Below are 25,708 nucleotides of genomic sequence, written 5' to 3'. Positions count from 1 at the left end.
TCTCGATGTGTTTATGTTGATAGGATAGTTGATTTATGAATCTTTAATATAAAATTTAGCATGAAATAACGAATTTTGATCTTAAATCTAATGCATCATTATCATCATCAAAGACTTGTCCCAAAGATTTGAGTTTAGATTAATGAATCGTGTTACTCCATTCCAATATGTCAAGAGCCACAACTTTTGTTCCACAGTAACTCTTAACACATCATGTTTCTGAAAGTGTGCTCACATCTACTTTCACTATTTCTATCCACATTTTTTTGGATCTTCCTTTTGATCATTTAGATACTTCAACTTGAAATTTCTCTAACATAATCTTACAAAAAAAATAAAAAATCTTCTTCGGAACACAAGTGTTAAATTGAAACAAATGTCAACCATAAACATAATATAGGAGAAAAAGTCTCAACAACTACAAACGTTGTTTCACATCTAGTTAGAAAAGGTGACCCAAAATTGATTCCTACCATCATCATCCACATAGCCACATAAATGAGAAAAAAAAAAAAAAAAACTTACAGGAGTCATTTCCAATCCATCTGGATTTCCATATGTAGGATAGTTGTCACATTCATTGATAGGCTTGCCCATCCTAAGTTGAGAAAGAATAAATTAAAGAGTCACAATCAACAACTTCCTCGTGAGCATCATCACCAGCATCATGATGCAAAACCAACTAGAGATGAGAAAAGGTCGCTAAATAAGCACCTATTATCCATATAAAAGCTCCACCTATAGCATAAATACTTGATTGATGACAATACCTGATTAAAACAAAATGCTTTTGCAACTTCATCAATAGTGCCTACATGTGTAGCTGAGATTGGGGTTGGTGTAAAGCAATCTAAACCACTCGTGTTTATGTGTCAGCATAAGCTCTAACGAAATGAAACATGTCTCTCTATATTTCGATTACATGGTCACCTATGATCAGACAATTTTGAGTTGTGAATTATGAGAGAAAGGTGTCGAAAACCATGAGCTACTTTAATAGCATGTAAAAGAACGTCCCTTGGAGGAAAAGAGATTCGAATTGACTAAAATAAAAGATAGTACAAATAACCTTCATTCTTTAAGCATGCTTGATCAAATCAGCAAAATGACAAAGCACTATAAGATTATGAAGGCTAAAAGAACCAGATGGTCTGGTCTCTCTTGTACTCAATAAATATATAACTAAATTATCTCCTACTTTTCTAAACCATTTTTTTTGTTGTTGTTGAGAAATCAGGTTGAAGGCTCCACCACACTCGAAGACATTCACAGATATCATAGCCAGAAGAACAGTGGGACATGCCTGCTCCAAGATCAATATTATTGAACTTGATTTTTTAACATGGTCCCTTTCAAAGCAAAGTTATATCATTGGCAAGAATTAGAATGCTTTCCTCCTAATACATTAAATCCCTCCTTGGTTGATAAATGCTAAGTAAAAACAATACATTCTTAAATTTCTCACAAATACAAAACATACTTGTCACGCCTCTAAATTTAAACACACATCCCCATAAATAAGTGTTAGAATCTTGAGGTGTAATTAACTATCCTATCCATGCTAACATATAATAATAGACAACAATTCCTGTTTAACAGTCGTAGCGGAATAATAATTAAAATCAATAAATAAGAGTTTGCGGAAACTAACAATAGTTCTAATTAAAATCCATAATCCCTAGTCTTGTAATAACATCAATTAATGTCTCCAAATCTGACATATAAAGTATCTAATATGTAACAATGAAATAAAATGACACACAATGTCTTGACATAAGTGTCTCAAATTGAAACATAAAAAGAAAACAATTACTAAACTTTATGACTAGTCAAATTGACGGAGGCGACTGCCCACATACTCAAACTCTGGTACCTCCTTGTAAATCTCCTCATCAACGACTAACTCATCTGAAAATGTGAATGGTAAGGAAAGTAATAGGAGTGTTATTCAACAGGAAGTCTACCGTTCTAAGAAGTAGTCACAACATGTAACGTATAATCATATTGAAGTTTAAATCATGCTGATTTTAAATAAAATATAACATTCTAATAAGGACTAAAGAAAATAATTAATCAATTCAAATAAATATCAATCTATCAGTTCTATCAAATAAATCGTTATTAGTTCTAACTTGCTTTCAAAGTATAAACTTTATCTATCAACATACAATTAAAGATACATAATACAAAAACGACAGTGTAATCAATAAGAGTATCGAGGAACATGCTGATATGACAGTCTCGGCATGGATAATCAATATTACAAACTCCACCGTGGAATCTCATCGTTCACATCTGATTTTGTGGCTGGTCGTTGCTACCACGGTTGGGTGACTACTTATATTTTGTTTCACTAGGGCCGAAGCGCGTCAGGTTGTTCTTTCTGCGGGGGGCCGGAGTTTGCGTAGTATCTTGCTGGGAAGTTGATGAAAAAGAGAGAAAAGAGATAGAAAAGAATAAGATTGAATAGATTATCCCGAACCTGCCTCCGCCGCCGTCGCACGAACCATTTATGATGACCACGTTTGGGTGAAAGTAGGGGTTGAAATTCCCTTACTAGACTAGCTACTAGCTTTTGCCCAAGCCCAAATAAAGGCTTTGATTCAAGAAAATAGTGCATTAGTGGATAGAGGAGATAAGGATCTTGTTTGGTTTGGTGGCTAATAGAATTAGCCATTGATCAAAATTCAAATACTTGAACCAATTATTTTGATCATTCGTTTGATGACTACAGATTCTCAGTGATCACTAACTAACTCAGGAGCGAACTCCCCACGACTAAACCTACCAAAAGGCAATACATGTAAACTTTAACTATCTTTACACCATATAAAGACCGTCTTTACACACAAATATTTTTCAAGAAAGAAGAGAAATTCTCGGATCTCGTGAGCTATATTACTCTCTAAAGTATCCCATACAACCCAAGATAATAGAACATTTAAGTATTATCCTAAACTGACCCGTTGCTTTCTGAAATATAGAATGGATTGCTCTTTATAGATTTTCTACCACCCTTTTCTAATAAACAAAATAATTTTATTTTGTATACATATATATAATTTCTTTATATCTAAAATACAAACAAAGTATGATAATATCTTCCAATGGCATCCATTTGTCAATCAATTCATCCATCAATCATATCACACTACAAAAATTTTGATTTTTAGCGAGGGTAAAAAATTGCCGCAAAAATCATAAAATTGTCACTGCTATAAATAAAATGGCCAAGGGAAACGCCGTTATTCATGGTTTGCTTAAAGCAATATGGACGCCTATAGTGGCAATCAGAAACAACCGCTAATTGATTTCTAATACAATTACTAGTGATGATTTTACCACCGTTATAAATACAATTTGAGGACGACATTTTAGTGGCGGTTATGGCCGCCGCTAATAAGATTTTAAATTCATTTTTCGATTTCTTATATTTTAAAATTATTTATAATTAAATACTTATTTTTATACAACCTTTTAATTAAACAAAATTACATAATAAACAACGAATGATAACAACAAAATATGAGCAATATACCTAATCTAGGTCTCACATAACAAAATAGTACATCAAATGAGGTAAGATACAAGTATAACAAAATAGTAAGTCAATTGCACTAAGAGACAAATCTAATAAATCCAAGTCTATCACTCAAAAAACAAAAAAACTATCATGGCTGTTGTTGTGGGCAATGATTACTGGCAGGCTGATTGTGTTGCTTATCAACCTACAATTTATATACATTAATCAAATTAGCCATACCAATCAACATTTATTTATTAACAAAATATTTTAAAATACAACATATTCAATTATCAGTGATAATGTACCTTTTTCATTAGTGCAATGACCAATTCTTTTAATCCTTGAACCTCAGCATCCCTCTTAATCTGTTGTTGCTCCAAAGACTCTAATTTCTCCTTCAACTTACGGACCTCAGCAGAATTGTTAAAGGCATTTTTTGAAGATGATGCAAACAATTTGCTGGGAGTCGGGCCAAAGCCGACACCACGAACACGTCCATGTCTATCAGGACCCATGACCTGAGATAATACATCATTTCGACCTGTAATATCTTGAGAGCCTTCCGGTAATTTACTCATAAGTTCTTTTATCTTGTCCTGCAAATATTAAAAAAATTCTTAGTACCTTCAAATTAGCAACATACCAAACTAGAAGATTGTAACACCAATAAAGAATCAATAAATGATAAAACTAAGTGAAATTAAGGGTAGATACGAGTTATTGATCCTAAGACAAACATAACATTTTAGGTGAAGAATCCAATCCAATAAGAGAGTTCAAATTGCTAATAATTGCATTACAAGAATAACTAGAGCAGATTAAGTCCATATTCAAATCTATATCTATAGGTATTGATAAAAAAAAATCTATATCTATAGGACCCAACGAATAAGGTAGTGCTTGTTTCCACTTCAAAACACGGATTTCAGTGCATTTGCGCTGAAAATTTGCGGTTTGGTTCGAAATCACCATTTGTTACGAAATCACATTACAAAATTGTGTTTTTAAACGCAGATGTGAAAAGCTTCAAATATCCGCTTTTCTAATCGTGTTTGTGGGAGACGCGAACTACCAAAAATGACTCGTTTGAAATGACTATTTTACCCCTACCCTCACAGATCTCTTTCTGTTTTTCTTCTTCTCTTCTCTATTTGGTCCCTCTTTCTCTCGCGCAGATTCTTCTCTCGCACAACTCTCTCTCTCTCTCGCACCTCTCTCGACAGAGCCTCTCACAAATCTGCGTATAGCAGGAGTTGGACCTCTGCGCCTCTCTCATCAACTCTTACAGGTCTCTCTCTCTCTCCATCGAATATTGTTTTCGTTTCAATTTTTTGGTAGATCGAATACTGTTTTCGTTTGGGATTTTTGGTTTAGGGAAGGGCTTGAGCTTGCTTTCCAAGCTTTAAAACAATTATTATAGATTAGAGAATGGGATTTACCTTGTATGACTCTTAAGAATCTCGATTTCCTCCAAATTTTTGGTAGATCGAATACTGCTTCGAATTTTTGTAATTTGTTTTTATTTCAATGTTTCGTTTTCTTCACAGAAATCTACAACACCACATCAGAATTAAAGAACAAACAACAATACATGTTATTGGTTTTGGGTATTGGATATTGGGAGGGCATCAATGATTTCTTTGGGAGTTCAGATCCAATTGGGGTTCAAAGTCTTTTGAGAGTTCAATGAAGGGGTTTAGTTGGGAGTAGGAAAAAAAAATTCTCTTGTATTTGCTCAATCCTCATAATGAATTTCTAGATCGTTGTGCCTGTCCCTTGGTGGAAAATCATGAAAGTTTTTTTGCATTTGTGGTTGGTTATCCTCTCTATTTTTCTACTCGTTGAATTATCATTTTGGTTCCCTAGTATAATTTTGCTACATTGGAGTGATCAATTCCAACTTCCTACATACCAAACCATGGCAGGCATTGGAGGCCTAGCAAGACATAATAGTGATAAACTTCTGAAGCTGGAATATTACTATTACACTTACAAGAAACATTTCAATAGCATTGTAAAGTCACACATATAATTGTATGTTTAATCATTTTGTTTCTAGTGAACTAGAATATGCATAGATTTGATGTACTTTGCATATTTTTTATTGAAGCTTAAACGTGGAGTACTAGTTTATGATAACCACATGAATCTAGGCATGCATGAATAATCTCAATAATAAACTTCATCTATAAGTTCTTTTTAGTGCAAATGATTTATGTTTCTTGCATGAATATCTTTTCTTGTGTCTTAAATTTTACGGGAAACACTAGTAGCTTATACTTTCTACTTGTTTCCATTTCATGCTAAATTCATTTCTTTCATTAATAAATGTTAATGTCCTCTTCAATATTACGAGTTTTTGAATTATCATAGTCATTTAAATAGCTTTAGCCCAACTATGGGTTGAATACATGAATCTTGTTTTGCCTAATTTCCAATCTTGAGACAATGCAACATGGAATAAATTCTTTAGTCCTTCATTGGTGTGAGTTCACTAGTACAACAGTAAGACCAGGTTGATGTTTGGAGCTAAACATTGGGCAATCAAGAAACAACAAGTTCGTAGATTGAGCATAGTAAAGATGAGGATGATGAAATAGCTGAATAGAATAACTAGGAAAGATAAAATTAGAAACGAACTCTTTCATGAAAATGTAAGAGTAGCCATAATAGGTGATAAACTAAGAAAAGTCGTTTGAGATGGTATGATCATAAGCAACGAAGGTCGACTAAGCTCTAGTTAGAAAGAATGTGTAAGTTGAAGGGTCAAAAAGAGTAGAGGAGGAAGACCAAAATGAATTTGGATTTAGGTTGTGACAGCAAATATGAAAACTCTTGAATAAATAGAAGACAAGAATTTAAAAAAATTGAACAGTTGAACCCACATTTTTGGGATACAGCTTGATGATGATGATGATTTCATCTTTAATGCCGACAAGATTCCCATGTGTTTCCCCCTTTTTATAATTTTTATTTTATTTTGGTGCAATGCCCTTGCTATCCATTAACATTTTATATATATATATATATATATATATATATATAGGAAATGTTAAGCAACAAACATTTTGGCAAAAGATTTTTCAAAACATGGGTTAGAGGTTTTGGAATGGGCTGATTTTTGGTGAGGATGATCTCTACGGTGAGGAGATCATCATCACCAAAATCAGCCCATTCCAAAACTTCTAACCCCATCAAAAATGGTTTACAAAAAATCGACGGTCCATGATTTTTCAACTTGTAAACTGGGGCTAAAAGTTCTAGAATGGGCTGATTTTTGGTGAGGATGATCTCCTCACCGTAGAGATCATCCTCACCAAAAATCAGCCCACTCCAAGACCTCTAACCCATGTTTTGAAAAATGTTTTGCCAAAATGTTTGTTGCTGAACGGGACCCTATATATATATATATGGGGGCGGTTCAAGGGCCATATGAGAAAACATATGAAAAAACTTTCGTTTTTCAAAATAAGAGTTAGAGGTTTTGGATTGAGCTGATTTTTTGCAAGGATGGTCACTATGATAAAAAGATCATCCTCACAAAAAATCAGCTCAATCAAAAACTTCTAAATCCATCAAAAGTGATTTACAAATTAGTGATAAAAATTGGTAAAAAATCGACGGTCCACAATCTAAATCACTTTTAATGGGGTTAGAAGTTTCAGATTGGGCTGATTTTTTTTTTTTTTTTGATGATCTACCCATCATAGAGATCATCCTCACAAAAAATCAACTCAATCCAAAATTTCTAACCCATATTTTAAAATTTTATTAAAAACGAAAGTTTTTACATATGTTTTCTCATATGGCCCTAGAACCTGATATATATCATCCTATTGTTTGAAATTTGAATAGCCTTTGATATATATTTCTCTTGCAAGGGTGGCTACATGGTACTGATTAACACATGGAAGCGAAATTCTCTTCTTAAGCAAGCCGTGGCTCATTATGCATTCTGTAGTGGAGCCGATGCCATACATGTGGTATGGAGTGAAACGGATCCTCCATCAGACAGTCTAAAAGCCTATCTCAGGAATATCGTGCACTCAAAGTCTCAAACTGCTTTCAAACCTAACTTCAGGTTTGATCTAGATGCGGAGGATAATCTGAATAGTAGATTTAAGCCAATTGAGGACTCAAAAACATATGCCATTTTTTCCATCGATGATGATGTAGTTGTTCAATGCCCTACTCTGGATTTTGCATTCACTATGTGGAAAAGTGCTCCATATACAATGGTGGGATTTGTTCCTCGGATGCATTGGCTGGATAAAGAGGTACATAAATATTTTTATATTGTAATATCGATTGCTTAAAATAAACCACAAAAGAGAGATTAATTTGAGTTCATTTGGCATTAAAGATGACTCACTTACAATACTCACAAACTACATAACCACAGCTCTTGGTTGATTCTACTCATTCAGCCATGTGTAGATTTGCTTGTTGATTTAAGATTCATCGTTTCAAGGAAGCTTGGAAACTATAACGGGGAAATGAGAAATTACAAGTACCATACATGTCTTCTCATGTAAGACTTATATAATTGATTGCAGAAGTAATTAAGTTACAAATTAATATATTATATTATCTAATTCCTTCACAACCTGCTGCAATCTGGTTCAAACACGATAGAACATATGGGTATGGGATTTATAAGATAAGGCTTGCTTTGCCTGAGTGTTGCTAATATAATGTTTAAAAATATGTATATAAAAGATGACATCTAAAGATCAATAATGTATTGTAAAATTTTAAATAAAATAATTAAAATAGATAATATTAGAAAATATTTGTAGATGTGTCCCAGTTACCTAATATATGGGGTTCAAGCATGTTCTACACTTGTACCCATACCCAACCTCAAATTTTTGTACTCATTTTTCCAGGTAACATAGGTTCCAAGTAAAGACACAAATAGTGGTGCTATAACTGACACTATGAAACTTGCAATAGAAATAGAGTGGATATGGGATCTATATTGGCATCTTATTGGTTTATAATCATTCATCCTTGCTTTGTATCTTCTGCCTTTTTTTTGTAATTCTTGTTTATGCATTCTTCCCATTATTTAAACACAAGCCTTAAGTCTTATTTCAACACAATATTTCAATTGGGAAAAAACCAAAATGGTCTCGACCGAAAAAATCCCTAACAGTCCATGTTCGGGGTTAATGTTTCAATCCGGTTTCTGCCAAAATTGGAATGTTCCATGCAATTTTGAACCATGTTCATACATATCAATCAGAGGAAGACATTTTTGTAAGAATTTTCCTGGAGTGGTTGTTCTCGATCATAATCTTATTTTGCATTTGTCTTACACTCCCATGCTCATGGGTGACTTTTGGTTTTGGTGATCATTAACTTTTGTTTGTGGTTTTGTTTTCTTGTGTCCATCCATGGGGACTGAAGTTGATTTACTTCTATATAGTCATGCTCATTAATCCAAAGGACTCAAAACCACAGTTTAATGTCACATCAGAAGCATTTGTGTCACCATGTATGCCCGATGATGGTAGATTGGTAAATTAAAATAATTATTTTTATAAATTTTTAATATAAATTTATTATATTTATATATATTGAATGTAATTATATATTTATAAGGGTATTTTGATAATTTTTGTGTATTCTGGGTGCATTATCAACTTTGTGTATTATACAGGTATTTTATTTATCAGAAAAATTTTATGTCCATTTTTAAGAGGTGATACTGCCGAAATTTCTATACAATTATGAATTTTTTATAATTTTTTAAAGATTTATAAACTTTTTAAATTAAAATAATTATTTTTATAAATTTTTAATATAAATTTATTATATTTAATGTAATTATATATTTATAAGGGTATTCTGGTAATTTTTATGTATTATGGGTGCACTATCAACCTTAAAGGTATTTTGGTCATTTTACCCTAATACAACAGATTCCATAAGTTGTATCAAACAATAATTACCAGATTATGGTAAACAGCACAGCACTTTTACAAAACTATATCAAACAAGCTTTTCAGTGTTTCAGCTTCTGACAGTAGATTTTGACAGTAAATTCTGTCAGCAGATTCAGTTCTGTCAGCAGATTCAGGCAGCTGAATCAAATGGGGCCTTAGTAACCTTGAATTTTCAGTCATTTAAGAATCCCACGGAAATGATAGTAAGAGTTGAGCATCTGGAAAATGCCACCATTTATTTTCTTCTACAAACCATCATTTTGTTCCAAGTGTATGTATGTCTGTGTGTGGTGTGCCACCATTTTTCGTGCATGTGTGTGTGCACGCCTTAGATATGACCACAACAATGCTAATGCAGGAAGGAGTGCTGAGGTTTGAACCGAGCCCATGTATCCCCCTTTTTATTCAGTAACATAACTTTTATAACACAACACACATCATACGTACATACAATAATTTGGCACTATGATGAACAGTTGGAAACCTTGCTAACTTTTAATTGTTCTATTAAGTTAACAACTTTGACTTTCGTTTCTAGTTTCCCTATTGTAAAGGGTTTAGCATCATGTTTTAATTATAGACTTACTAGAACATTGATACTTTTTTAAAATAAGTTGTCACAAGAGTCAGAAAGTGCACAACTAATCTTGGAAACATCAAGTTCAACCAAGGCTACCCATTTGGTTCAAGAAAGCACATGGCTTGTTGTAAGCGACAACATAAACATCTTCAAATTTGAGAAATTGCAAAATTATTCTAGTGCATTAAGGAAGCAAGATATAAGCAAAACAAGTAATTGTGCATGTATTTGGTACCAAAAACTGTCAACTGACATGGAAAATACAATATTCAATAACAAATTAACTTCTAAAACCTGATGAGGTAACTTAGGATTTAAATTGTCTTCAGATGATAAAAAAGAACATGGTACAAGTTGAACTATAAATAAGGAGCCTGGATATCCATAAAAGTGTCTTCTCAAAAATGTTCAAGTAAAAATTTCTATTATTCAGTTTCATCAAAATTACCATTTTATGAGATTGGTATGGATCTTTCACTCAATTGCTGAATTAGGCAAAGATATCAGATTTGGACAATTTCTTTTTTGATAAGTAGATTTAAACAATTTCTTAGAAGATTTCAATTGACTTGCGATTGTATTATATAAAAAAATTAAACTTACAATCTTCTCCGCTGTGACCGCATCATTGGGTTTATGTGTCATGAGAAATAAGGTTGCTCGACTTGGCTCAGTATTCGTTGAACTCCTCAATTTCTATGTGCATCACATTAAAACAATGACAACAAGATTAGTTAATGATAGACATAATTGGGCACATAATTAATAAACAACGTAATAAAAGAACATATATACCTCATCATATCTCATACAAGCTATACTCTTCGTCCCAGCTGTATGAGTCATTGTATGCTGAGCACGGTTTGCCTTATTTCTAAGACTTCGGGACTGTACATCAAGAAATTTGTGAGAAGTTAAATAAATGATATATATATATATATATATAGTACCTTATAATTTATTTGCAACTTCGCATAGCACGTTATGTAGAAATTTCAAACATAAAATGTACCTGCCCCTCCTCCGAATTCCAAAAAGCCACGAGAGAATTCCATTGAGCCTCTAAAACTTCGGATGGACGATTGGCACATCGTGTTGCATCATCTTTGTATTTATCATAGAATTTGGTTTTCAACTTGCATTTATAATCACTCCACTTCCTACCTGTAGATTGTAACACGACTTGCTTAAGCGTGGACGGGATCTTAAATTTGACCTGCATCATATAATCAATTGAAAATTATAGAGTCAAAATTGTTCAATGCTAAACTCATAAATTATCTAATATTATATTATAATTCATTTATACCAATGTTGTCTGCCATGCATTTTCCTTCATTGATTCTGGCATCGCATGCCAGTCAAGGATGTCAAGGGGAAACATATGGCCATCGCGGGCCAATACACCCAAATACCTTTGGAGCTTAGACACATGCTTCCCTACAGGCTGCCCATAATTATCTCGTACTATTTCAAGCCTTTCTCCTGGCTTTAAATTGTTTAATGAGAGGCATCGTGTGCGGCCTCTTTTTCTCTTCAACTTTGTATTCTCACCAGTAGAACTTGGTCCAGGCTCCATCTGCAAGTATTAAATACACCAAAAAATGAATGAAATCAATCATTTACTACAAAGACAGTTGTTATAGCATTCTTATATCATAAGGAGTCCAATAATGAGGTGAAGAGTTCTTATGTAAAAGTAATCCAGAAACCACTTCGTAGAAATACCTGATGCATTAGTTAGATTCATATGTAATCGGGCTATAGAAAATTTACATATTGCACCCTTCAATCAAGGTAGTCACTAGTTGCGGTCTATATGATCCATAAATTTTTAAACATGTAGTGAAAAGTGGACTGTTCAACTCAAACCTAATGTAGGTGTGATGACATCCTTGTGCCCCTTTAATGGGTGATGAGATTTTTATTACGTAAACTACACAGGTGAAAGTCTCAAATACAGCCGTCTTTTTTCAGATGGAAATCTGAACAAATCCCCCACCTTGTCCCTTACAAGTTACAAGAGTGAAACAGTCTGGAAAGAATATTTTTTTTCCTCTCCATAGGAAGTGGGACTGATGGGTTCTCATTCCAATCAATCAACAGAAGTGAAGAGGTCTGCTGCTTTTAGGGGTTCCAAGTGGTGTTATTGTCAACCAGAAATGATTTTTTTTTCTCATTTACTAAGGGAGCAAATGAGATTATGGAGGCATGATGGCATGAATTTCCACCTAGGTCCAATGCAAGATTTAAGTGGTGTTTGTGAACAGAAGCTTAGAAACCTAATAGTTGTTTTACCTCGAGCCAACAAGTTGTTGATAGCCCTAGGTACCTCAAGTTAGCTTTGTAAAAACTCTCCTAACACAAGTTGGTTTGTGCACATTAAGTTAAGCAGAATTGATTGAAGAATACATAGGTTGGCATCATTACACAAGTAAAGGGACAGTGATGGAGTTTAAAATTCTCTTCAGGTGCAAATCATTGAATCCAATAAAAAAAATTCATAAGAAACTAAGCTAGAGTAAACTATTGCAAGCCAATGATTAAATGCTCAAAACAAATCAATAGAAATGGTCAACTTTGTTGGACTAATAGTCCTAAAAAGCATCACCACCAACCAAAAAAGAAATAACCAAGCACTTCTGATAAAATCTTTCCTACAGTTGTTTTCCAGAACCCATCATTCCTGCATTTTACACCCATAAAATAACTATTAGAACAAACTGTATAATACTAATGCAGTGGTCAACTTTTATCCAAGAGAACTGACCAACTAGATGTATGCAGTGTCCATTTAAGTATGGGGAAACTTCTTTTGCAATTATGCTAACATCCAATAAGATAGATGTGCAAGATTATCTTACATCTACTAATCATTTCTAAGTTTCAAGTTCTAAGATCTGGCCACAAGGGACCAATTACTCAATGCCATCATACAAATAAAAAAGGCCAACATTCTTCAATTCTTCACGGAATATTAAAATAAGATGGTCATGCACGTGAGAACGTGAGATAGCCATCCATTAATCTACCTATTATGCATAGTGTGGCATAGCCACTGCATTAAGTCTGGAGACATTGTCCCAATAATCAATCGAGAACATAAGTTCTCTCTATCCATCCATCAATCCATCGATAAAACATTTATCGTCCTATGTATCTATCAAAGTATATATTTCAAGAGAATACTTGTGATTCTAGAACATCAACTAATTCCATATTATGGTCTTCGTTGAGTAGAAAAAGCTTGAAAAACGCGATAAAACCATAAATAGTTAAATTTGTGAACAAAGTTGTCACATGCGATTTCCAAGCATATTTTCGTATATGCCAAACTCACATATGTGAAAATATGTTGTTTATGCAGTATGCAATGGCATACTTTTTTGTGCGACGGTATATATGATGGCATAATGGTCAAAAATATTACCGTTGGACACAATTTGTTTTTGGTTTTTTTGTTTTAAACTCCACTTTTTCCTATAAATAACCCCCCATACTTCTACTACAACATAGTATCTACTCTCTTCTCTAATCTCTAGTCTCTACTCTCTAATACTCTCTAGTCTCTACTCTACTCTCTAGTCTCTCATACCATCTCTAAGATTCAAGATCAAGAGTCTTGAATTGATTTAAGACTCTCAAGTCTCAAGTCTCAAGTCTCAACTCCCAAAACCAAGATCAAGATTCAAAGCAATCAATTAATATTTCATCATACATCATCAAGCATTCAACTTAAGCATTGAAGAATCAAAATCAAGACTCAAGATTCAAGAAACAAGAATACAACATACAAGTACAATAACGAGAAGTCAAGACTCCAAATCAAGATTCAATACATCATCATTCATTAAGCATTCAAAGCAATCAATAATTCAATATCATCATCTTCTCAAGTCTCAAGTCTCAAGTCAACTCACCATCATCTTTATTTTTCATTCCGAAATCAAATCTCATCTTCTCAATCTCAACTCTTCACTCTTAAGGTATTGCGTTAATTTGTTATTGTTACTTTATTACTTGTTAGTTTGTTACGTTGTTGTAAGTTAGAAGTTAGAACTTAGAACTTAAAAGTTAGATTAGAAATAGAATTTAAAACATACTTTGACTCGCATTTTGATTACCTAGAGCTTTGAACTTTGAAGTTAGAACTTAAAATGTTTTAAATTAGAACAAAGTCACACTCACACATTCACACATTAGAATTTAGAAGAATATTACATATTTACATCGCACATTCACCATCCCTAATGCCATCATCATGACTTCCTCGTCGGCCAACTCTTCCCTAAGGCCAAAGTCTAATGATCCCGGTTGAGAATATAGGCATTATCATATTACAAACGAAAAAGTCAAGTTGTGCGTGAGTTATGTAGCTACATAAGCCAAGGTGGCGTTGCATGCCACAAACATCTAGTGCATATGTCGGGATCAAATGCAAGGGCATGTGACAAGGTTACACTCTACATCCAAAGAAAGATCATTGAATACATGGATAAGTGTACTAGGGAAAAACAAGTTGATGCAATAAACTTAGAAAGTTACATTGAAGGTGGTGGGATTGATGAGGACGACGATGACATCGTTGCATATGATACTCCTACGTTGACAGGACGTAGTCAGCCACCGGTTCCTCCCCCACGAAGAGCTCGAGCACGTGGTTCACTTGATAAGTGGTATAGACCACATCCAGAGGATGTGGTTAATCAAAGAGTAAAGGGTAAAGGTCATGTTCAAACAACCATAGAACATAGTAATAAAGATAAGAAAACTACCATTCAGTACATAGGTAAATGGTTATACCAAGCCAGTATTGTTTTTCAACACCGTTAAACTAAAAAGCTTAAAGTAATAGTGGAAGTGATTGATCAATTTGGATCTGACCTCAAACCACCTTCATACCATGAAATATGAGAGCCATGTCTAAGAAAGGAGATAGAGTTTACCCAAGGTTTAATTACTAAATATTGAGAATCTTGAAAAACCTATGGATGTACTCTAATGGCCAACGGATGGACAGATAAAACCGGTTGAACAATAATTAACTTTTTAGTTAACTGTCCTATAGGAACAATGTTCCTTAAATATGTGGATGCTTCGACCCATTCTCATACGGCCAAGTATTTATTTCAATTATTAGATACAACAATTGATGAAATTGGTGATGAACATGTCGTCCAAGTTGTAACGGACAATGCCGTCACCTATGTGACCGTCACCCACCTCTTAATGGTTAAGAGGCTTCACTTATATTGGTCGTCATGTGTGGCACATTACATAGATCTCATATGAGAAGATACAGGTAAATTGCATATACTTACTGCAGCTAAAGCTAGAAAAATAATTGTTTTTATATATAAACATGTTTTACTTTTACAAAGAATGTGTCATAGAAATGGTAATTTACTTACACCTGCAATAACACATTTTGCCACTGCCTTTCTGACATTACAAAGCTTTCATGGAAAAAAGGCAGAACTTAGAAACTTTGTAGCGTCAACTAAGTGGAACAATGGGCCTTGGTCTAAACAGTTCGAAGGCAAATTGATTGCCCAAATTATCTCATCCCAAAACTTTTGGACAAGTGTTGTTAAAGCACTTAGAGATTCCATGCCTTTAATTACTGTGCTTAGATTAGTAGATGGCGATGAAAAGCCACCCATGGGTTATATTTATGACTATGAAAAATGCCATTGACAAAATTAAGGAAAATAATCAATATAGAGAAAGGAATTATAATAAAGTAGTTGATATTATAAATAAGAGATAGGATAGCCAAATGTAATCTGCCTTATATTCGGAAGAGAGATTGTAAAGAGACATAGAACTATGAAAATTCCAAGTAAGTATAGATAATTAGAAAAAATTAAATATCTATTTTTCCTTTGTTCGTACTTTGTATTTTAAAATTAAAATACTTATAATTATATACCACCGATTGGTAGTTCGTTTATGAAGTTGATCCAATTACAAAAGATCCGACCTTGAAGAGATTGGCTATTCGAATACTTGGCCAGACATGTTCGGCATCAGGATGTGAACGTAATTGGAGCACATTTGAGATGGTATAACAAATTAACAACTTAATTTGTTACTTATTAGTTAGTAGTTAGTAGTTACTACTTACCAGTTACTAACTTAAGTTCAAATTTATTATGCATTGAACAAATTCATACAAAGAAGATAAATAGACTTGAGCAGAAGAAGCTCAACGATTTGGCCTTCATGCAATACAATAAAAAATTGTATGAAAGATTCAAGCAGAGGAAAGAGAATCTGGGATTTTACGACCCTATCTCCATTGAAGAATTGAGTAGAGATCATTCGTGGCTCACTTATGCACGAGAAGAACTGATGTTTGAAGGATAAGACTTAACTTGGGCCAAGTTGAGCAAGAAGTTTTTGCACTGACACCTAGAGAAAGCTCAAGCCAAAGAATGGTAGGACGATCAAGATTACAAAATGAAGACGAGATACATAAGGAAAAGGATGAAGATGAAGATGAAACTGAAGAACCATTGGGCGTAGATGAGATGTTAGTGAGAACAGATTATTAAGAAACAGAAAAGGAAGATATGTATGTAAAAGAATGTGACAATTCAGATGATGTTAGGAATGAAAGTGAGGATGGCGAAGGCGACGGTCCTAATCCAAATGTTGTTCCCCAATGGATTAGGGATGTATGTGTGGAATATGATGTAAATCAGATTTATTAAAGACCATGCTTTATAATTTTTAACTTACATTTTTAATAAAGATTTGAGGTTTTTTACTTGAATTTCATAAAGTTTTGTTGATCTTGTATATTACATATATGTTTATGAGTCTTACATAATTTATTGAGATTTTTTATGATTTGTTATGAATTTTTTTCTGATAAAAAAAAAAATGCTTACCAATATGCAATCGCATATGCTATTTAACAACATTGGTTGTGAAAATTGTCTTGAAAATGTAATTTTTCAAAGTTTTTCAAACGTAAAACGGACTTTGAAAATAAAAGTGTTAATTACGAGATTTGACATCATATGATTTTGAAACTTAATTTGGAAAAAAAAGTCAAAGATAACGGGATTTGAAAATCTGACAAAAACGTCATAATCAATATTTTGTTCTTGAAACCAAAAATTAGATTTTGATACGTTGCGATTTTGATTTTTAAATTATTCTCATTGTTTCCAAATGGGGGTAACATTTACTTAAATATTTTTAATGAACATAAGGTGCTGGAAAATGCTCATGCTGGTGGTGAAAAGCTCTTGGGAAAATAGAGTTAAACTGAGGCTTTCAACATAGGGTCAGATGAATAAGGGAGGTTTTGGTTGATTGAACCTGAGAGTTGTTGGGGCGATAGGTCAGGCAACCGAGGTAAGTCAGACGATTGAATTTTTCTAGGGTCGATTGAACCCGAGAGGAATGCATTTTGCAATCCTTTGTGGGACGATGGGTGGGTCAACCAAGCGTAACAATTTTTTCTTATCTTCTTCTCCGATTTCACCCTAACATCACCCACAATCCTTCCAAAGTTTTTCTAAATCACTGATAATCATACAAGCTAATAGATCTACTGTATTTATACCTTCTAACATAAGATTTACAAATTAAAAACAAGATCAAAGATTTAAAACCATCTAATTATGCATGGTTTTTAAGAATGTGAATCCTAATTTGAAATCCAAATCTAGTTTTTTCATGTAAAATGATTTTCTACAAAAACAATTGCAATTAAAGGGTAGAAGGGAGGAGTTCCTAGTTGATTGCGTCTTCTAGGAAGGATTGACTCCAAGATCTAGCCCCAAAGGTCCTCTTTGTTCACTTTTCAATCTTCATCTCCGGTGAACACGTGATTTTCTTGGATCGATGTAAAGTCCTCGACAAGACAAATATTTTCTTCTCTAATTCGTCGACCCTTGAATCCAACTCTATGGTCTTCAAATCAGAGCTTCTACCTCTAGGGTTAGGATTTTAGTCTGGAGAAGAGATTAAAATTCTGTAAAGTTTCTCTATCTTTAGTATTTATCAAGACTTAAGGACGTAAACGTCATTTTCAAAAAAATTTATTTTGTTTAAAAAGTCTATGTCCCAAGCTCTGATTTTTGCAAACTTATAGTCTATTTTTGATAATTTTTCAATACGAACTTAATGGTATGATCAGATTTCCCAAATTCTAGTTCCAACAATCATTTTCCCTTTTGTATATAAACTCTACACGACATTTGAGGATTTGACAACTTTTTCGTTCAACTTCTGATTAAGGTGTGCTTACACGCTAAAATATATTTTTTTGAATCTATTGGTGATGTCTGAGTTCCTCAAAAGTTTGTAAATCAAGATCCATACTTCTATGCAATAGTATAAACTCAATATTTACAAAATCATAACTACAAATTTTCCTCGAAATATGAGTTGAATTTTTTGTCATTACAGTACTTCTCAAAATGCCAACAACGTATTGAATCCTCCTGATCACTGCTAGCAGCTTAATTGCTGATGGGTATAGAAGAAAGGGTCATTATTACCTCTTATAATATTCATGGTTGAGAAGCTAAATGTGGGAATTGGTTCTACCAATTAAAAAAACAAGACAATGGGTGCAACATATTGGGATGATGCTACTGTTATAGGGCTCAAGGAGTTGGATTTACCTAAAACAGCAAGTACCAACATGGGAAAAAAAGAGAAAATGAATCTGAACATCTCATAATTAATAAAAATATATCAAATACCACAATTGATCAGACAATTCATATGCACTACCATATAAGAAAGATTAGTGCTTTGTTCATCCTGTGATACAAAGCAAAGTTGTCGCTACACAATTAAAGGAAAGCCAGCGAATAATTTCAGCAATCATGGCCTTTGGCTCAACTACAATGACGGATCATATCCATCAACAACCCCTTCATCCATCACGTATACCTTAACCTCAGCTATTGAATATTTATTTGTTAATATAAAGAAACAAATAAGTACGTGTAAGCATATAAGAAAGCAAGCCCATGGTGATCTAGAAATGGAGAATCATATAAATAACTAAACAATTCCTAATGGATTCATATTTTATAATAAACTGAAGTTAGGGTAATTTCAACAAAAGAACAACGTGAGATGATTAATACAAAAGAGTTAATCTATAAGCTAACCATTATGAAGCAGCTTAATAATGATATTCTGATCAAAGAGAAACATTTTGCTGTAATCCAACATTACACAAAAAGTTTGTAAAGGATTGAGATTACCAAGAGAAGATCCTCATTGATACTAAAAGATTTACATGCTTGTTCTAGGTAAATCTGAGGAAACCCTTTCACAGTTCCAACAAAAGTTGCCAATATAAAGCATTATCACATAGAAGATCATTGGTATGCAAAAGATTAGTTTAATATTTCTTATTAAGAATCACTTAAATAACCAATAAATTCCTAATGAGTTCAAGTTTTACAATAATTTAAAGTTCAGGTAATTTCAAGTTTCAACTAAGGAACAATGTGAGAAACAATCAACCATGTATTTAAAGTCACTCACAATCCCAAATAATTTTAAAAAAAAATTAAAAAAATTGGTGGTTAAAAATGATTAAATACCACCTTTGATCAAACAGTTCATGGGCAATTTACTTTAACCTCTAGCCACAGACCATTGATTGTTTTCCACCCAAAATCAGTCATTGTCGAGAGTAACAAAAAGTAGATATACAACAGAGAAGAAAACTTTTCACGTTTTGGAAAATATTTGAGATACTCCCTGACATAACCCTTGACCTTATTCAACTTTGAAAGACTAAAACATGACCTAAATATCCTTAACTGAACCTCAAGCACAAAACATGGAGTTTTCTTCTATTAAAATAAAAATAAAAAATTGAGAGAGTTTGAATCTCTGATATTATAATGGTGTCATTCGGATTTGCAGGTATCGTAGAGAGTGGTAAAAAAATTGAGAACATGACAATCAAAGAGAGATAGAAGTTCTGTTAGCAATCGAAGACAAATAAAATCTAACTTTATTTTTCTAAAGTTAGAGAGGATTTAGACTTTAACTCTTATGCACTCTAATTTGCATTCAAAATGATGATATTGTATTGAAAACCTTTATGTATTCAAACTGATTCAATGAGCTCACCTTCAAAGAGTTTGAGAATAGGGAAGAAAGGATTTCTGACCAACACATAACCATTAGTAATCGAAGACCAATAGACTCAAGGATTTTCTAGATCCAGGGGTTTTCTAGACAAATAAAATAAAGGGGTTTTACCTGAAATTTGGAAATTGAGAGACGATCTTCAGTGTCAAGAGAGAGGAATAGTCATGAGAGCATTGAGATGGGTTTGAGAAAGAGAGAGCAGATCAAGGGTTTGAGGTTGAAGAGGATTAGATTGATAGAGATAATGGCGAGTGAGGGTTCATTGCTTATTTATTTATTTTTTTTTACACACAGAGGATATATAAAAGGAATTGATTTTCCGGAAATGATATATTTGTTATTAAGATAAAAAAAGTCGTACTAACTAGGCTATGGACCAGGGTTGACTTTAGGTATTTGGATCAGTCAAAGCCATGGTGACCAACACGTGACCCGAGTTAACTCGGTATTAGAGTTGAACGAGACCAACTCACAAAGTATTTTGAGATGATCGCGTATCGTGAGATAAGTGAGTCATCTCAGATGATATTTTTCAATATCTCGGACAATACAAATGAGACAGTGCAAAAAATGATTAACTCACAAGTTAAACGAGATGTATTAGACGAGATTTTGAAAATCTCGTCCAAATTAACTAAGACAAATGAGTTAAAGCCTCAACCCTCTATTCTTTCACCCCCAAATCAATTTTTTTTAATTTTATATTTTTTTGGGTTCATTTTTTAATAGGAATCATTTCAGAAATTTTCAAATTTTTTAAATAGTTAAAAATCATTGTCTTAAAGTCCAACGAGACGAGACGTATCGTCCAAGTCAACTCGATATCGGAGTTGAACGCGACGAGACGTGATACCAAGTTTAAAAAACATGATCAAAGCCAGTTTAATTATAGGGCCTTTTCTATTTTTAATGTAGGCCCGACCTGTTATATTATATTAACATATATTATATAATAATTTTCTTATAAATTAACAATGATCCCTGAACTTTGTAGTTTCTTTAAGAATTAAGAGATTAGAAATTTGAAATGAGAGATGAAAATATATTTGAAAAATCAAATGTTAAAATATTTTTTAATTAATTTATTGTTATTTAGTACACTTTCGGTATAATAATAAAAAAATCGTTAAAAAAAGGTTTGGCTTGGCTTGTAAATGACCCGAATGTTGGTGGACTAAGGTTTCATTTCTTAAGCCCAGCCTGGTCCGGCCCGATATTTAAAAGGGTTAGGTTCGGGCCAAGATTTTTAGCCTAAAAAATTCCGACTCATCTAAAGCTCGACCCATCCTGGTCCATTGACAGCCCTATCAACAATCGTATAACAAATTATATAGTGTTACATTCCTTGATTTATTTCCATCACCATTCTTCCTTGTTCATTTATATCATATCCAAATTACAAACCAAATGAAGAACAATCTAACTAATAAGAAAAGTACATGTAGTGGAACACCCTTCACATTGAATCTATAGCTTGTTGACTCTGCCATACTCACAATGAAACTGCTGAAAAACTTTTAATTTTGAAGTGAATTGTGTACATAGGATCTAGAAATTTATAACACACATTAATCTGCTTACATGTTTATTTTTTTAATGAAATTTACATCAAACATTCAACTTCTCCTTGAAAAGAAAAGGAAAAGGAACAAAGAAATTTGATAATTTGATTTTTAAAAGATGATAATAACCATCATATATGTTATAAAAAAAAATTGGGGAGAGTAAATTTATTCGATTAACACACACAACTATAATGAGAAACTAAGAAAGTTCCAGGTTAAAATCGGGTTTTATGTTAAAGTGTTAAGTTAAAGTTTTTGCGTTTTAATTACAAAACTCACCCACTAGACCTTCGATTGGGATCCACGTCATAATATTCAAATTTTTATGTTTTTAATTTGTTACACCTTGGAGTGGATCCTAATTACATCAAATTTGGCATCCCAAGTTGACTTTCAAACGGGAATCATATATATATGAAATGAAATAGATTCAAGTAATTAGTGGATTGTGTCTCACGCATATACCTTTAATAAAATAATTCATAAAAAAAAATGGAGCATGTTGATTATATCAAAATTCGGAGGCACCAATAATTATAGTTCGTCATGGGTAGGGACACTATTGCCGACATAATAACTTCTATACGAAATGCTGACATGGATAAAAAAGGAACGGTTCGAATAGCATCTACTAATATCACCGAAACCATTGTTAAAATACTTCTACGAGAGGGCTTTATCGAAAACGTGAGAAAACATCGAGAAAGCAACAAAAATTTCTTGGTTTCAACTCTGCGACATAGAAGGAATAGGAAAGGACCATATAGAACTATTTTAAAACGTATCAGCCGTCTTGGTGTACTATTTATATATATATATATATATATATATAGAGAGAGAGAGAGAGAGAGAGAGAGAGAGAGAGGGAGAGAGAGATGTATGTATGTATGTATGCATATACTATTATAATGAATGAAGGCAGACTACAAGTAGTTCGTACACCAAAATTTGGATCTGACAAATGTCCACGACTTTACATTTAAACTTAATATAATGAGAGCCATTTTGGTATATTAAAAAAATGAACAAAATTCCAAACCCAATACCTTATAATCACATTGGTTAATTTTTAGAATTACAAAATTTTCATTTTACTATGTAATTTTCATAAACCTTTTTTAATTCCCCATACATGTAGTCGCACAAGTCAACTTTGAGTATCTATGTTAAAAAACACTCCATATTATGCCCTTGCTCTGCATGTTAATCTTCATGTACAACTAAGGTTATTTGTAGAGACCCCAATTTGCACAGACTTCATTTAGAAAGGTCTCCTAAAAATGATTTTTAAGCTAATTTGCCAACCAAAAGGCCTAAGGGCCTGAATTTTAATTTGCCCATGTACTCACAAATAAGTTTTTTTTATATATATTATTTCTCATTGCATTCTCATCGCATCCATTCATTTTTCCAACTCTAGATCCATTTCAAGGCTGCCTACTTCTAAGCCCTTCCCAAATCCTAAATCCACTATCCTAACCCAAAGCCCACTCAATCCTTTAATTTAGACAAGTCACTTCAAGGCCCATTCTACTTCCAATTATTTCTAAACGCAATCACTTCTAAGTCCTCTTTAATTCAAAACCCATTTCTATACCTAAGCTAAAACCCATTCCCATTCTAAATTCCACTTTCATAACTTTTGCCCATCCAATTTCTAAACCAACTCCAATCCATTGAATCCTTAAACCTATCCACTCTAAACTCATCACCATTTATAGACCCATTACCTTAACTCATGTCCAATCTCATATCCAAGTCCTTAATCAAAGCCCATTAACTCATGTCAAAATCCAAAAGATATATAATAAAAAAATCATTTTTAAAAAATTGGCATGTGTCATCAATTCTCTCACCCTCCTAAATTAAAATTCAATCAATCAAATTATATCATTTTCTTGAAAACCATCTTACAAACCACTTTCATATCACTTTTTCTTAATCAACTCACCAAACCTATCACTTTGACAATTCTTTCAAGCCACACTCACATCCTATTTGAGTTGATTTTCACTCAAAATCATGAGAATGGGCAATCCCACATGGGCACCAAAAGACAAGGGTCAAAACGTCCATAGATCCCTTTCTCATTTTTTTCCCTCCACTAACCTCAAATTTCAATCAAAATTCTCTCAAATCTCATGTCATATTCTTCCACCTTCTATTTTGGACCATCCTACCCCCAAAAGTCTTCTAAAAACTCTATAAAATCCTATCATTTCCATGAGAAATCCAATGCTATCAAGCCCCCTCTTCAACCTTAAACTCTACTAAATTTTCTACTAAAAGAACTGTTTTCATAAAATCTCTACTCTCTGTAAATACCCCATTTTGCATTTCCTTGATTTGACAACCCGTCAATTGATTGCTATGGATTCCTAATGATGAGCACAGAATATATTCGAGAAGTCGAAAGCTTGTGTGAGCCCTCCCCCGATTTTCTTTAGTTATTTCCTAAATTCCCTTATTTTTTATTATTCTACTCTTTCTCTTTTCTCGACATACTCGACTTAGAAATTATGCACACTTGGGATTGTCGCCGTACTTTTACACTCAATTTAGCAAGAACACACACTTATGATCTTCTCCACATTTTGATAAACTTAGAGACCTCGCAACGCCAAAAGAATGGAACATCATGACTTATAAATAATTATATTGGATTAAAAGAAACATTTCGTCGAAATTAACATAAGTGACAAAATACCCTTAACCCTAGATTCATATTTAAAAATCTCGCTTCGATAGGAAAACGTGGCTCTAAGATGAAAATAAAATTTTCGACAACATTTATGGAAAATGATAGAATCTAGAGACTCTTATATTTAAGACCACAAATTTTAGATAAAATAATGATTTCCATAACATGGAATGACACCCATCGCAAATAAAGTGACGAATTGTTCACATGAAATGACGTAATTTTTCACATGAAATGATGAAATCTTCACATTAAATGATGAGTCTCAAAGAATGACACTCATCGATCACATAAAATGATAAAATTTAAGCCTCGATCAAAACTAAAACCTCAATTTGAAAATGAGAATTTAAAATTCGAAATTAGATATTGAATTCTCATCGATCAAATTTTTTGTTTTTTCTTATTACACCCAAATTTAAGATATGAAGTGAAAGACTAAATCAGATGAAGGTGATGTGTCAAAAGTATTTTTCTTGAATTAGATGTTAGGACTTATTATTCATAAATCAAAAATAAAATTCAAGATCAACCAATCTTGAAAAATAATAAATCAATCACTAATACATTGAGATGAATAGGAGTCGCACCAATTTAGCTTTTTAATGTCGAATTTCAATTAAAATGACGTTAAAAAACTAAACTAGGGCGACTCTTATTCATCTCACTTGTGTTTTGGGGAGTCTTTTATTTATGTTTTTCACATGTATCTCGTTAGTCATCTCGACCATTTTTAAGACAATTTTGCATTTATTTATCAAACGGAAAAAAAAAATAAAAAAAATTTGAACTCACGAAGTTGCCAACAACTATACCTTGAGTATAGAGAACTAAAACAACCAGGTGCCATATGAAACTTTCAAAAAACTTTCCTAAGTTAATTTAGAAATTTTCATTTTAGTTTTATAAAACCAATTAAGCCATCAAGCAAGTTAGGTTAGTCCTGTACAATGATCATCCCTTGGAAATATTTTGGGGAAGCTCTTAATAAAAAAATGCCACCCAAACAGTAATTATTTTGCGAAGTTTGTTCTAGTAAATATTTTAGATATCTCTATGTTTTCAAACTGGTAACATTTCCCTTGACCCCTTATCTTCTCCAGTGGACTAACAAAAAATGAGCTAAAATCTTTGAGCTTTTTATTTTCTCAAAATCAATATCTTCAACTTCTTGAATTGGGATGACATTTTTTTTTATCAATCGAAAAAAGAAAAATTAGAAGAATGATGATGATGATGGTG

The 25,708-nt window shown here is 33.0% G+C and overlaps 1 protein-coding gene across 3 annotated transcripts; it reads right to left on the bottom strand.

Moving 5' to 3' along the window:
• Positions 1-1,642: 1,642 nt before the first annotated feature.
• LOC147401717 (uncharacterized) lies at positions 1,643-20,502 on the bottom strand. Of its 3 annotated transcripts, XM_086443080.1 has the most exons (8): positions 20,312-20,502; positions 12,676-12,743; positions 11,367-11,636; positions 11,070-11,273; positions 10,853-10,945; positions 10,661-10,753; positions 3,832-4,122; positions 3,657-3,728 (listed from the first exon to the last, which is right to left on the bottom strand). In XM_086443080.1, the coding sequence occupies exons 3-8, from the start codon at positions 11,634-11,636 to the stop codon at positions 3,672-3,674; spliced, it is 1,008 nt and encodes a 335-aa protein (XP_086299206.1). In that variant the 5' UTR covers positions 12,676-12,743; positions 20,312-20,502; the 3' UTR covers positions 3,657-3,671. The 3 variants fall into 3 exon arrangements, with proteins under 3 accessions (XP_086299207.1, XP_086299206.1, XP_086299205.1); XM_086443081.1 differs by lacking the exons at positions 3,657-3,728; positions 12,676-12,743 and adding an exon at positions 1,643-1,908 and having other exon boundaries at positions 20,312-20,501; XM_086443079.1 differs by lacking the exon at positions 12,676-12,743.
• Between the last annotated feature and the right edge of the window lie 5,206 nt (positions 20,503-25,708).

The sequence above is a fragment of the Akebia trifoliata genome, chromosome 5, assembly GCF_017979445.1.
Source record: "Akebia trifoliata isolate Shusen 1 chromosome 5, ASM1797944v1, whole genome shotgun sequence".
NCBI lineage: Eukaryota > Viridiplantae > Streptophyta > Magnoliopsida > Ranunculales > Lardizabalaceae > Akebia > Akebia trifoliata.
Note: the sequence above shows the minus strand (reverse complement) of the source record. Positions and strands in the feature narration are given on the sequence as shown.